The sequence below is a fragment of the Oxyura jamaicensis genome, chromosome 7 (assembly GCF_011077185.1).
Source record: "Oxyura jamaicensis isolate SHBP4307 breed ruddy duck chromosome 7, BPBGC_Ojam_1.0, whole genome shotgun sequence".
NCBI lineage: Eukaryota > Metazoa > Chordata > Aves > Anseriformes > Anatidae > Oxyura > Oxyura jamaicensis.
The window spans coordinates 38,326,659-38,342,020 of record NC_048899.1 but is presented as its reverse complement, the minus strand read 5'-3'; the positions used below and the strand labels follow the sequence as shown (position 1 = coordinate 38,342,020).

The 15,362-nt window shown below is 46.9% G+C and overlaps 1 protein-coding gene and 1 long non-coding RNA gene across 2 annotated transcripts in view; one reads left to right on the top strand and one right to left on the bottom strand.

Moving 5' to 3' along the window:
* Positions 1–5,334, bottom strand: part of GALNT13 (polypeptide N-acetylgalactosaminyltransferase 13) — a 103,300-nt gene extending 97,966 nt beyond the window's left edge. The window contains exons 1-2 of the mRNA XM_035331821.1: positions 5,236–5,334; positions 4,327–4,574 (exon numbers count right to left, since the gene is read on the bottom strand). Coding sequence (XP_035187712.1) covers positions 4,327–4,468 — 142 coding nt within the window. The 5' untranslated portion in view covers positions 4,469–4,574; positions 5,236–5,334. The remainder of the gene's footprint in view (positions 1–4,326; positions 4,575–5,235) is intronic.
* LOC118169967 lies at positions 5,236–14,633 on the top strand. Its single transcript, XR_004752394.1, has 3 exons — positions 5,236–5,336; positions 13,652–13,656; positions 14,502–14,633. It is a non-coding gene; the product is annotated as an uncharacterized LOC118169967 (long non-coding RNA).
* Positions 14,634–15,362: the final 729 nt, after the last annotated feature.

Genomic DNA, 15,362 nt, shown 5'->3' with positions numbered 1-15,362 from the left:
TTTGTTTATTAATAAAGTTTGCAATCAGAAAAAAAGATGTCTGCTATGCTAGTTTTCCCCTCATCATGCCATTTCTTGAACTGCCTGATGAAGATCTATAAATTATCTTAATGTGTTGTCACAATATCCAAATCAGCACTTCAGATTTTATTTGTCAACAAATTTGCGACAAGACTTCAGCGCAACGTACGCATTCATCCATCTATTAAATCCGTATGGTATGCTATTAAAAATCTTTGCTCCCATTGTTTTTGCAGACGGTGCCATGCATGCAGTAATCTGACAGATAAACACGTTACCATGGCAACTGCCAAAATGAATGCCTTATTTTCTAAACTTGGCCATAACCCCAAACTTTTCATACAGCATCCAAATGTTTCATTCACGTGCTTTCCATGATCACAACAGACCTTTTCTCCCCAAATACAGAAATACGTTGCAGGATCTGAATAAGTGAACTTTCCTCTTACCCAGTTTTCCTCAAAATAGCATTTTAATAACTCATTCCGACTTTATGACAAGTCCTTTTGTAGTTCTTGAGAACACGGTTAATAATACCGCAACAGAAAACCGCTAACACCAGACACCAAAATCTTAAAGATTTGTCACTGTGAAAATCTGAAGCACAGTCACATTACAAAGCTGCATGGAAAACATTATTCATGTTGCAAAGACAAGCATTCAAAATTACAATTTCGTCTCATTACTCACTCTCACTTTAATTAAAATAATCACACCTTCTTAAAAATCAGTGTTTCAATCACGGCACATGCTCCTCGTTTTATTGTTGGGAGAGCAAGACTTCACTTCCCCCAAGCCCACCAGATATTTTCCAAAAGCTTCTATAGGAGAAGTGTATTCAAAGACAGCTTTCAAAACAAAAATACTAAATTTAACTAACAATTTGGGTTTTGAAGCTAAAGATCAGAGGGTTCCCTGCAGTAAAGTCTGTTTGCATTTCAAATCCCTTCACCGTGAACCAAGGAAAAGCACTGAAACAAAACTGACAGGCACCGCGCGCCCTCTGCTCCCAGCTCACAGCCAGGCTGCTGAGCTCCGGCCCCTTCACATCACCCAGCCCCAGCGGGTGGCATCTTCACCTGGCCTCACACACACGGCCGTAGTAAGGAGGAGGCCACAGGAACCATGAAAAAGAAGCCCTGTGGGGCACTCTGAAGTGCTACCATTTGTAGAGAATTAAAATAAAGATTAACTGCTAAGATGCCAGGCTGTCAAGCTGCCTTGGCTTAAACAGCATCTCCTTTGCTGTAAGCTCGTTGTGCTTAGTAAACCGACTTCTAGTCCATGCGTAAGAAGGGCTTCTGCTTTAAATCTCTAAAAGATTACTGCTTCAAGCAGACCTGAGAGCATCCCGTCCCGCCAGCTGCAGTTACTGTATGGTTGAGAACCATCTGCTGGGAATATTCGATTGAACGCAACTGACTCACACCAGAAAACTGCATTTGCAATCTCTTCCTCGAGCCAGCTACCTGTCCACTCATCTCTGCCACTTCACCCACTGCAAAAATAAATAAAACCCGTAACAACACACACCTCACCACACGCAGTGGTGGGACCCCTCTCTGCTAGCGTGAGCATGCTCAGCGCTGCCCCGTCCCCTTCCCGCACACAGCATGCTGGCTGCCTCATTCTGCTTCAGGCTGGGGAGAGGCCAGACCCGGCTTCCACTTAACGTGATGCTCTCCGTAACACTTCTCTTAGAGCTATCCTGAAGTCATTTAGCTATGGTCAGAACTACTCAGTCTCCTGACACTCACGCTAGAGCCTCAGTTTGCAGGGCGGTCTCCAGGCTCTTGTGCAGCTGGCTGCAAGACCCGAGGCAGCTCTGGGAACGGGGAGGGAGCACAGCTCTGCTGGCTGCTCGTGGAAGGGCTTCCAGCTCTGATGTGTGTCCTGGGAACTTGCTCCTGAGACATCCTGAGGAGGTGACGACATTGCACGAACAACACTGCATTACGCACCGCCAAGTGCCGTCAGCCACCTAGGCAGAAAAGTAAGGAGCAAGCGGCAAAGGAAGAACTCAGCCTCTGGGTGCCTACGGGGAAGCAGCACTGCTCACCTACTCCTACATTTTCACAAGTTTCTGCAAATGCCACTGGTATAAGCAGGGACTGCTGAAAGACTGTCCAGTAATCATTTTCTTCTTAAGCAGGAAGTAAGCCTAAGACCTAAGTGTTGTATCCTTCGGTCATGGTACAAAAATAGATGCAAGTAAAGACGACTTGACTGAAAGCCAGCCCCAGGTTAATTAGGACAACACTTGCAAGTTGTTAACCAACGCCACTAAGGCAATGCAGCGGCAGCTCACTCTTGTAACACCCAGCTCCCGTACGTACCACTCGTACACTTCAGGATGCACAGCGAGACATCTGAGGGGGTTTCTGACAGCCGCGTCCCAGTCTTCGAACTGTCACTGCCTACATTTTACATCTACTGTAAAGTTGTCTTTATGAATCATTTACAGCGCAGTAATTATGACTACAAGGCATGGAAAGTTTACCTCTTTTACCTCTAAACACATTCTGTGTAAGCAGAATCTTTCCTCTCCAATCAGAAGGGTGACTTCAATTACTGGATTACCATGGCCCATTTAAATTTTGATCAGTGTGTTGACTGTTGTTGTCTTTATGTATATACATTCCTATGTACTTCAATACTGTAATTATGATGCTTTTTATGAGGATATAGATTATCTGTAAACAGCGTTATAGATAGTATATTTGTCAATCTAAAATGAAGATGATGGTACAGAAGCAGGTACTTTACAGAAAAAAAAAAAGTGATACACTTAATTTCTACCGTAATAGCTCATGAGGCTTAAAATAAAGAGAATTTAGTAGCCTGTTGGATGGGAAGCTAGAAATGTCATCATAAACTTCTGCAATTGCTCCACCAGAACACACAATTTCAGCACAAACAAATTTTTGTAAGATCTCCATAACAAAGCAAAACACTACTCTGATTTCATTTTCTTTTCAAAACATTCACTGGTGTGGCAATAGATATGACTGCATTACAGCAAAAATATTTGGGGCACTGAATAAAACCACAAGTCAGATAAGCTAAGGCTGGATTGAGGGGACTGGAATCCAAGCTTTACTCAAAACCACACGCGCTGAATTGGAGCTGTCCGTACAGTACTTCAGGACTACAAAAATATATATATTTTATCCTTAATTTTTGATCAGATAAACTTTTTTTCCCCATTATGTTCCTTCGAGGCAGCAGCCTTCTAGGATTTCAGTAATATGACAAAAAGAAACATGCATGCCATGTCTTCATACTGCATACACCTTCGTAATTGTGCAAACAGTACCATAATCAAAATGTTCTTCAGGGATCACAGAACAACATGCGAAGTATAGCATCAGATCCAATACTGCATTTACCAGGCTTTCAAGCAGAAAGGTTATACATTCAAAATAATTTGTTTCTCAAAACTGAGAGCAAGCAGCAGCAGCCTTCCTTGTACACAGAGATGAGGTTTCCACACAGAGACTCTAACCAGCACACAACAGGGAATTCAGGAAATTCAATGCAAAAACAATATTTCAAGTAGCCAAAGGACCAGAGTACTTTAAAAGTAAAAGTCCAGTACTGTATAACATCTTGCCAACCAAAGAAGTGTACAAAGGATAAATTCATACTTAATTCCAGATTCCAATTAAAAATTTAAATTTTCCATTTCCAGTTTATATTTGAGTGGAGGCAGCAGTGGCATATGTCAGTGTTGTTTTTTTTTAAACCTAGATTTACTTTTTTAAAAGTTGATAATGTTCAAATAAAATTTGTCCTTTTAATATTAAATATTTTTCTTCACAAATTATCCAATTACATAGTGAAAAGGTCAACCAATTAAAGACATTTCAGAAAGCGTAACTGATTGAAGAAAACTCAATGAATACTTCAAAAATAATAATAAGAGTTTAAAAGCAAGCTTACAGGTAAGTACATTTCACAAATGAAAAAGGAATCACAGAACATCAACTCTTTTGTAGGTCAGATGCCTTCTGTTTAAAAAAAATGATCTTTATATAAAATAGGAACTTCCTATAATTACTTTTTTTCTACTACATACCAGACATTTTATATTGTTTTCACTGAAAAAACATACAAGACTCATCCTTCATTACAGCAAAAGGTCAGATACTAAGATACCTGAAAATAAAACAAAGTACTTCAGATCCTGGTATTTTCTCTGTTTGAATTGGAAAAATAATTTAGAAAGTACAGAGAATAACATGGGGCCAAAAAATTTAAAAATATATCTATGACCTTCAAAGATATCTTAGACTTGGCACTTACCCCTTAGAGCAGGCAGCAGAGACCTCTCTTTCTTGTCATCACATTTATTACATTCACTGAAGTACAGAAGTAGAAAGACGTCCACAAGTACCCACATGAGAGAAGTGGCTAGGACCACCTTGCAGTAAACAAATCTCCTCATTGCTTTACTTTGTCGCTAGCTAAAATGCTAAAGAAAGACTGCAGTTGCTGAGATGTATCAACTCCCACAGTTAAAATCCAACAGGAAAGCAGAGACAGGCATCCCACTGCAATTACAAGAAAAAGGTCGTATTTAGCTAACAAGTACACAGTCTGAATTGAAAAAAAAACAAACAAACAAACAAAAAACACATCTTAACTACACTTTCATATCAAGTATTTGTTTCTTTCCATATACGCAGGTACCTTCTGTTTTCCAATACAAGCTAAGGCCTTTCTACCATCTCCCCATGAAAGCAACCTTAGGGGTAGCCTCCCTGCATGCCTGCATTTAGAAGCACAACACTTTAATCATTCTAATGATATATATAATCATTCTAATGCAATGTAACAAATTTTAATAAAGAGCACACAAAAGGCCAAAGTAGTGCTAACAGATTGTGCTAACCAACATTCATCGTTTTGCTGTACATTAAGCATTAACACAAAGAACAGAAGTTTCCTTTTTCCTCAAAAAAAAAAAGTTTATAATGCTACTTTAAATAAGTTCTCTGAAGACTAGAAGCATTTCTTTTAATCTTGCATTAAAAAAATTTGCATACTGCCTTACCACCAAAAATACCTGCAAGAGAATATGGCACTTACCCATCTACATGTTTAGGCTCTTGTATGAAGTTTGGTCAACAAAAGCTAAGCATGAGGGTCTCCGTATCTAGTCTCTAATTCACAAAGCTATGTTGAGGATATATTTAAACACCTTACTCTTACCATTATAAACTGCATTCCACGTCAAGAGTGGGAGTTCTGCTTCGGCCGTGTTCCCAACGTGCTGCCTCGGCACCAAACCACTGGATACCCTTCAGGTGCCTGTAAAACACAAACAGAAGGCATCCTTACCACTTGACTGCCTTTTCTAAAACGAAAACAAGTTGCTTATGAAGAAAGCTCTCAGATGTTTGTCTGCATTTTAACCTTTCTCAACAAAACTTCATTTTGTACATAACACTTCTCTATCCTAGTGTGGGGTGGAGGGGATAATATGAACAAACTGAGTTTCTCCATCCAGCTGTACCCCAAGGGGCAGGTCGCCTGGTTTAACAGCTCGCTCCTGGCCCAGCTTTGCTTCCCTGGCCATGTTACTTATGGTGAATTGGCTTCTGTCCCTTCCAGTGCCATTGCCCCAGGCACAAACGCCTGCCGCACACGGGGAGATGTGACCGGATCGCAGGCCCCTCACCAAGTTCTCCCTGCTGCTCAACGCGTGAAGAACAGCGCTTAGGGAGCTTCCCTGAGGGGTCATTTTCATTTTAAATCATTCCAAAATATTTTATAAGTTTAAATTACATTTTAGTTGCAATTCATTTGAACAAATGCGATGGAAGAGAGCGAACAATACAGTTTTTCAAATTATTCTTTAAGTGCTATTTTACTATGTAATAGTCAATAAAGTTTTTCATCTGTCTTAAATGTAAATGCAACCAATAGCTCTTCTCCTCACCGAAATGATTCACAGCCAGTTGATTTAAAATTTCAAGGGCTCTGGAATACTTCTTTTGGGTTAGCACAATTCACTTTCCCGCTAGCCAACGGGAACAGTTTAATGACAGGAAGAAAATGACAAAGGAAAAAAACAAATTAACACTGATCTTTATTAGACAAGGAGAAAATAGCAGAAGCGTTAACCCTCCCCACGCAGCCTGCATCACCATGGTGGCTGTAATTGGCTTTTGTAGCCCTGAGTAGAATAGTTACTTGTTCAGCACCAGCTGAGATACAAAGGCACTTCCTCCCCAGGCACTTAATAATACAGAAGAAATTTTTTTCCTCATCAATTCTTGCTTTAATATAACTGAGTAAACCTCAGAAGTATAGCAGTCGCAGAGAGATGATTGGAAAAATCTTCTGTTCCCAGTGCTGTGTGGTTTTTAAACAAACGATCTGTACAAGAACCACCGCAGTCCGCTACAGCGCTGCTAGCTGCGCAGGTTTCGGGGGCTCAAATAAAGGCAGCGCAACAAGCTATTATAATCTGAACAGCAATGACAGCATTTTTTTAAAAAACAATTAACGTTTTAATTAAATAGTCCTCACATTTCTTCAAAAAAAATTTAAAGCTGCATTGACCTTGAGGTGCAGCGAAGGCAGGGTAACTCCGTTCCTGCACAGGCACGGCACCTGGCGCCACAGAGCCTGCGCAGGAGGCCTCTGTCCTCACCTTCCGACCATAAATCTGGCCAAAAATTGCTCCGCTAAGAAGTGAGGATTACTAGGGGCAGAGAACCACGCCTTCCACTCCTCGTGCCCCATAAATACCGTGTTTGGGGAAGCCGTTAAGTGGTGATTTCACCGCCCACAGCAAGCCACCCGCAGCTCCTTTCGCTCAGCAGTCCACGCCACCCCAGTCGCCTGCTCCCGCAGGAGGCCTGACCACGGGCCAAGCACACGCACGAGGCCAACGTTTTGGACATCAAGCTCAGCAGCTGGGCCCTGGGGCAGGAGGGAGCCCCCAGATCATCCTCCCAGACGCAGGAGGATGAGGCCCAAGCGGTGGGAACGGGGCTGCCCGCTCTCCCCGAGGCCTCCTGGCCGTCCCGCTCCCTGGCAGGCCCAGCCAGCACCAAGCCCATTATTTGTTTTATTTTTTTTTTTAAGAAAATGTGTTTAGAAAAACCTATTTGTATTGAATTCCAAACGGATACATACGGATGGCCATGATACACCAATGGAATCGTTTTTCAACACCCGAGTTGAATTTGAAAAAAATATATATACATAGTTTCAGGCAAAATTCCTTTTTTTTTTCTTTTTACTAAAACGGAAGTTTGTAACTGGAATATATTTACAATTAGCTCTGTTTCAAGGTGGACATTTCTCCCCCTCACCTGAGCCTCACACTCAGGCAGTAGTGTGACGATTGTTTTGACCAGCTAAGATGGCATTTCTGAAAAGTACTAGAAGGCAAATATTTGCCTAGCCCTTTTCAGCTACCACTTTAAGAATAAAGCCTATTTAAAAACAGTATCTCGCAGCAACAAAGCGAGGGAAATCCCTGCCCCAAAAAAACTGCAGTTTGGCAGTGCCGTAGGCAATAAAAACAGGGCTTTAAAATAGAAAACGGTATGCAAATTTAGAAGTCGTGCATTGCCAGGCTTTCCTAAAACCGCCGCAATTAAACGCTGTGGTAATAGAACGTTATGCAGGTTGCAAATTCAGGCTCTGAAAAACTGGCAGAATGAAAGGCAGTTTGTGGTGGTGTGGCTCTCTTCCTCGTGCCCTGAGGAGTCCCCTCCGCAGAGCCCCCTCTCAGGGGGCGCACGCAGCAGATCCCACCTGTAGAAGGAAGCCGTGCTTCAGCATTTCTTCCCACGCGTCACCGCACAGCCCCGTGCCCCATTTATTTCGCACAGCCGAGCCACGCACGGAACGAGGAACGTTTAATTTCCTCGGGGACTCACAGCTACGGCATTCATCACTACTCCATGCAGTTGCCTAAGCAGCTTTTAATTTAGTTCCCCGGTATTTCTGCAAGATTTTAAAAAAATAACGAAAACCGATCCTTTCTTTAGAAACGAGGGGAGCACCGCCAGGGGTCAGGACTTTGAGGAGCCCCCACCAGCTTTGCCCCCAGCAATGCTCGCCCCTTCCAAGGCTGGACACGCAGCCCACACCAGCGCATTGACTACACCCACAACCGTCTCTCGAGCCAGTATTTTCCTGCCGATGATAAAAAGGGACTGGCCCCGTGGTCTCCTTTGGGGGGGCTCCCTCCATGGCCTCCCTGCAGCAGCGCTTTTTGCAGCCCTGGAAAAACACCTTCTGCAGCACTGGAAGTAGCTTTTTGTAACGCGCCTGTTGATTACCTTGATCTGGGCGCCTTTCGGAAGCATCCTTCTATTTCACAGCCCAATGGTTTCCTCCGACTGCTTTTTGTTTTCACACTTTATCAGCGTGATCTGCAGCGATTTCAGGCTCAGATGTGGACTTAAGACACTAATTGCAGCAACAAGGCAGCAGGACTAAGAGCAAGTCCAAGGCAGCAGCCCTTCAAGGACTGCATGCAAAAATTGTTCTATTCAGAAAAAAAATTAATGGAGCTTTATCCCCGTACTTTTTCAAATGGCCAGTAACTGTAAATCAGTGTGAGTACATCCTTGAATGGCCCCTTAATCTACCGCCACTCTTCCAGCTGCATATGAATTAACTGTCCTAATCCTTGGGCAAGACAGAAACAAACTGCTTACAGAAGTTCCTCCAAAGAAAATCAGAAGAATCGCCCAATTTATCACTCGGCACCTTTAACTGTGCTTTTCCTATTCAGTAGAGACCCAGAGTCCACCTACACTCTGGGTGTATCCCAGAAGTGGGATTACACCTCACAAACCAGTATCAGAACTGCTCTGACCTCAGCCCCAGCTCCCAGCCCTGCAGCCTCCAGCCTCTGCAAAGCCCCCGTTAGCCACGCAGGCTCCCAGCAACACCTACGCTGACTAATGACTTCTGAACCAACTTCTACACGCTTAGCTAAGAAGGGATACAAACTGGAAGTTATTACTACAGTGAAAGCCACTGTTTGGTTCTGAAGCAACCCCTCATGGCAGGAAATCAGAAATGGGGATGAATGCCATTTTTCCAAGCTGATGCCGCTCCTGGTAGCGGCAGTCAAAGCTTAATAAAGCACCTGCAAGAGCCAGAGCCAGGTGAACCACAGCCAAACCTGCCATGTGCCCTAGGACCACATTCTGGGCACGAGGGGGACACTGAGCACCTTCCTTTTGCCAGATGTGGCCCCATCTGTGGCAGAGCCAGGCTGGCAGCGGGGGGAGCCCTGGGCAGCACCGAGGGGAACAACGAAGCACCCCAAAGTCCCACTGACACCTCACAGGGGATGAAATCACAGATCACAGATGCTTTAGAAAGACGAGCAAGTGGATGGAGTTACAGTACGTTATGACACAGGGGGTAATTTCCTGCCTTTTCATTATTTAACCGAGGCATACTGCACTTTGCAGTGAATCTATTACCTGTCACACAGACCATTCTTTTAACATATGCAACTTTACCGCCTCAGTCAGCACTGAAACTTATTGTGTTTGACATCTCTATATGTTAGCAAGCAGCTCAATTCACAGCCTTTCAAATGCTCTGCTCACACTTACTGAAAGAACTTAGGCTAGAGGCTAAGAAACAGAAAACTCAGTGCCCATAGCTGTTGTTGTGATACTGACCGTAAGAGTACAGTACATGAGACTAGCAGGCCACTTCGTGAACGGGTTAATTCAGACTTATTAAGTCACTGCTTTGGACAAAATCCTTGCTATAATGCAACATTTGGCACTCAAGTGACGGCCATATTAACAAGAACGGAGATTGCGATAGCAGCAGAATGATTTTTAAAAACAAAAGCTCCTCGGTGAAAGCGTCCTTAAAGCCTCCAGGAAAGGCAGGTTTCAACCTTCCAAAGCTGATCTACCACACACATCTGCTCTACCAGCCCCGCTTGGATCTGGCTTCTGCAAAAGATGGGTAGGTCAGCTGAAGGGTACTCAGAAGTTTGCTGGAGAAAATTGTCCAGCAGAAGTGACCACAAATGTCCTTTACACCTCAGGAGAGCAGACCAGAGTCCACTTTGTCTGAAATCTGGAGTTTCCAGCCCTCATCTCTGGAAAACCAAAGAACGAGCGTGATGCTTCCCATAGCTTTCCTGCGATTCATTGAAGCTGCAGGAGGAGAGACAGGCAACAACAACGTTTAAGCACGGGTAGCAGAAAGATTTGGCACTACTATTTTTGTCAACCTCTGCTGCAGAACCAGAGTGCAACGTAGGCAGTACTGCACCAAATGGCAACCGGCCAGCGTGAAGGGACTCTATACAAACAGAACTGCATCCACGCGTGCTAGGACCACGGCATCACAAAGATCTAACAAGTCCCCTGCTTAAGTTTCAATGCCATATGTGCTACATTGCGTAATAAATTATTTTTTTCTGAGTTGCTACATGAGTAATTATCATTTAAAATGAAGAGGCAAGCTTGCTTTAAACATTACTAAGGATTGCCACCCGATTTTTCAAGGCATACCTGGATTTTAAATAAATAAATTTAAAGCAAATTTCACCTACAAAGAAAGCTGACTTAACATTGATTGAACCAAACTTAAATATATGCTATACTCTCCCAAAAAAGTGTGAATCATCATCAAATACCATGAGCAGTTTATTAATTCATGTATATCTACCTGAAAAACTTACAATATTCAAACTGTCAGTCCCTGAGATCGATACAGGAAGCTCTTCCACATTCAGTACAAAAAAAAAATCTGGTGCATCTAGTGGAGCTATCAAGTGTTCTGTGTCTTAAGAATTGGCTTCTCCCCCTCTCTCCTCTCCTGAAATAGGCAGCTTGACATTTAAAAATAGACCTATTCTTCATTTTAAAAAGCATTTCCATGACTCCGAAATTAAAGTGGAAAAGGCTTATTAATTCATCTAACCAAACTTCTTTGTAATAAAAGTCTACTCTATTTCACGCTGCTTTGTTCCGACCGGAGTTGAGCAATGTGCCTGGCACCAGTTTTTCACAGAATCAATACCTCAAAGCAACACATGCCTTGGATCCCCAATATCTAGACACAAAAAAAGCTTTTTGTGTTCAGAGCAACCTCACCGTAAGCCACTTAGCCTCTAAAGGATGTCGAATTTGTAAGTAATTCCCTTGCCTTCAGCCCATGCCTTCACACGCTGGCCTCGTACTACAGCAGACTACAGCCCTGTTGGCAAGAAGCACAGAAAATGTAAACCCAACTAAAATACTGATCCTAAAAGAACACGGGGACAAACTCAATGCCCACATTTCAGAAGACAACCCCAGGTGCAATAACAGATTGGAAACGCCAAGGCCTCCCCTGGTCCTTTCCCTCCTGCTATCCCCGAGGTGCAGCCACCCACTGACAGCTATAGACAAGCGAGCAGACTTCGGTCACCAGCCTGCAGGGCTTCTCCTCGCCTCGGCAGCTGGAGGCGATGCCTCCCCGACCCATGCTCCAAGCTATCCGACCACCCTGGCAGGCGAGAGGCATGGTGACCCTGCAGGCTGCGGTGACCCTGTCACAGCCAGCGGACACAGGAACCCCACCGGCTCTGATTTGTTTGCAGGCGCTGGGTGCTCTCCCACACACACCACTGAAGTTATAACACGTACCTGAGGGGTACTGACGGCTTGACAGATAGCACCCAGAACCAGCTTTCTAGCCCTTCGAACACAAATAAAACACTGGAGCAGGTCAGACACCAACCAGGGAATGGCTTTGTGCCAAGCACCCAAGAAGAACACAGCCCAAGCACCTGAGGACCTCCTGACAATCGTGTGGCTTGCCAGCACCGATGCCATGTGTCCTGTGAGATGTGCTCACAGGCTGCCCCGGCTGCAACAATCCAGGCTGGCACATTCATCGTCAACATCAGAGCAAGACTGAAAGAACACCTAAACACATGTGTTGCACCAGTCCTACTCATTCAACAGACAAATATTTCTGCGAGTAAAGATAGAACTGCAAGCCCAAAACTTTAAAGAGCTGAAACCAGTGTCACTTAAAAAACAACCAACCAACAAAAAACCTCCCAGTGCCTTCTGTAAGCCCGTCCCCTATGGGAATCCTGCTCACAGGGCTGGCTTCTCACCCTGCGCTGCCAGAAAGGGCAGTGACCGACGGGTGCCTGGTGGCTGCATTCAGGCACCTGCACTCAGCACCGGCGCACAGCGCTCGGCAGCGGCCGCCGACTCGACCCAGAAGACCAGCCGAGCAGACAGCGGTGGTAGGATCCCTGCTCACACTAACCTGGAGGACGTACCTGCCAAGGAACGTTTGCAGCTCTGCCAGCTGGAAGCATGATCTTCCCTGCTTTGTGATGAGAACAGCCCGGCTGTTCTCTTTTCTATGCACCTGACCCAAAGAAACCCCTATAAAATGCTGAGAAATCCGAACTCTCTCACCGTTTCCAATCCCACAAACAACAGCCTTGAAATAGCAAAGTTTGTGAATACTAAAAAGGCCGTTTCTGACAACCTAGATATTTCACATCATACTCACTCTAACTTGCAACTGAATCATCAAAAAGTAGTCAAATACATACTAATTCTTTCTTAATCTCCATTTTTTGAAGAAAAACAGGCATGCCAGAAGCACACAGACTTCACTATACCGTATATAATTTTTTACTCTGTATTTCTGATGTTCATAAACGCGATTCTCACATATTTTCAGAACAGTATTTTCTTGAATTCATCCGCTAATGTCACAAAAATACTAGAATTGTTACTTACCTTACACAGAAGAATACGACAAGGTTTCCGAGTTTCTTATTTCCAAGCATTTCTGCTTTTCTTCTTTGGCCTTAATTTTCCTGTCACCTGACAGCGGCATCAGGTAGCGCTCTGCTATATTTTGCCTCAACCCAAAGCAACTGTGCTTAACGCTACGAGGAAAGTAGCGCAGCCTGACTCTCACATATGAAGTGGTCATAAGCTGTGCTACAGCTGGCAAGGAATGCTTTTACAACTTAGTTCTTCCCTACTCATACGGTTCTTGGGGTATGGATGATGGGAACAGATACGCCACCTCTTTTCTTCCTAAATGCTTGGGGAGAATCGTTTTGTTGTCTTTGGAGGGGGAGGCGGGAGTTAACAGACACCAATCCCCACACCATACAGGGCTACGTGGTCCTCCCCTCCATCCTGCATTTGTGCCTGAAAGGCGAAGCTGTTTACGCTCCTATTTTCTTGTCCAAGAGGAGGCTGCAAGCCTGGCTTTCCACCCCACTCCTCCGGCGCCTCGCGACAACGCGCGCGCAGCTCCCAACTCCCCGATGCCGGCCTCGCGTCCGAGCGATGGGGAGGCGCAGCACGTCTCCTTTCTCACAGCTCCGCTTCCGTCAAGAAACCGCTTCCAAACCGCACAGAAGCGGTCCCAGGGGAAGCCGAGTCTGTGCTGTACTACGCTCTCGGTTTAAAGCTAGCTGTAACTACTTCTTAATGGAAAAAAAAAAAAAAAAAAAATCCTACAGCACTTGTAGTAACGCGCCTACCTAAAGCACGACCTGAAGTACCAGCTCGCCAGTTAAATCGCAACTAAAACTGCCCTCGTTAGCCCCGGCACGGCTTTAGGGACCCCCGCAGAGCACCGCGACCAGGCGCTGTTAACCCTGGGCCCAGCACAGGGACGTGTTAAAGTCTGTTTGAAGAACCAACGCAAGATTTAAGGCCTCGCCTCCTTTCACAAAGTGTGGGAGCCGCCGAGCAGCGCAGGGAACGCTCGCCCCCGGCTCTGCTCGCCGTAACCCCGCCGTGTCTCATCCCCCCGCCACCCTTCCCCTGGCTGCTCCCCGGCGCCCAGAAGCACCCCAACAAATCGTTCAGCCCTCTCTCTCCCGCAGCAGAGGAGAAGCAGCGGCAGCTCCGGCAGGTATTTTCCCTTTACCGCCGCTGTTTTTACCCTAAGAAAGCCACCCTCGTTTTCCGTCAGCTTGGACGAAGTTTTTAGGCTGATCCTCGGGCACGCGGCCGGCACCCTGACTTCAGGGCGCTCTGAAGGGAAAAGCCCAGCCCCAGCACTGCCGTGCCCGGCCCCAGCACAGCCGTGCCCGGCCCCAGCCCCGTCGCCGGCTGATGCCGCTGCTCGGCCCCGCACCGCACCCCCGCACCCCGAGACCCCCCGGCGAATTCCGCAGCCCACGGCGCGGCTCCGCGTCCGCCGCAAGCCCCGCTCCGGTCTCCCGGAGGCACTCGGGTCCTCCCCCCAAGCCTCCCGTTTCCAGAAGCGGGCATTACCTGAGGAGACAGCCGCGCACCCACACCGCGATGTAGCCCAGCCGGCGCAGCGCTGCCCGGAGCCCCAGCCCCGGGAGGGCTCCGCCGGCTGCGGGGACCCCCCCGGCACCCCGACCCCCCGGCACCACGCACGGAAAGTTGCCGGTGGCGGCGGGGATGTCCCCTCAGCGCAGCCCCGTCCCAGCGCATCCCGCCCCGCTCACCCGCGCTCAGCAGCGCCGCCGCCGCCGCCGCCTTCCTCCTCCGCATGGCGCCGGCACCGGGAGCGCCGGGAGCAGCGGCCCGGAGCGCGGCCGGGGCTGCCCTGCCCTGCGCCGGGCTGGGCTGGGCTGGGCTCCGCTCCGCCACCGCCTCCCCGCCGTGGCGCCGCCCAACGGCTGCGGCAGCGCCCGGCTCCCGCGATACTTGGCCTGGCACGGCCCGGCCGAGCCTCCCCGAGACCCCCGGGGGCTTGTCAGGGCTGGAGGGCTGTGGTGACGGGCACGGGCACAGCCCCCCGACCCGCCGTGATGTTAAGGGCACCAAGTGTTCGTACTGGGCGCCGAGGGGCCCGCACCTGCCTCCTCCTCCTCAGCGGGGAGCCCTCAGCACCTCATGGGGAGCCTCGCTGCTCGCTGCTCCTCACGGAAGCACTGAGCTAGCGTAACCAAATCTCCCTCTTGACAGGTTATTAAAAGTGACTGGCACTCTTGTTCTTGCTTTCTGCAATTCCCAGTGCGTGGGGAAAGCACTCATCGCCCGCTAAGCGAGGGTGCTCCTGCCCCGCGTCCCAGCCCTGGCTGCCAGACCCTGCAGCAAGTTTCGGCTGCGCTTCAAAGTGTTGTATTTCTCCATAAATACAACGGGGAAAAAAATATATCAATTATTGTTCAAACGCATGCCCTGAAGCAGATGTATGTCACCGTTCTTGTGGCAAAATTCAGAGGTTTCTGCCACCTCACCCAAAGAGCCCTTGCCCACTGACCCAATGCTTCCCCACACCGTCACCCGCAGATCTCGGAGGCCCTACTTCTTGTGTCAAAAGTTAATGCTTTGGCTGAAGTACTGTTGCTTTCCTAAGAAAATCTCACTCAT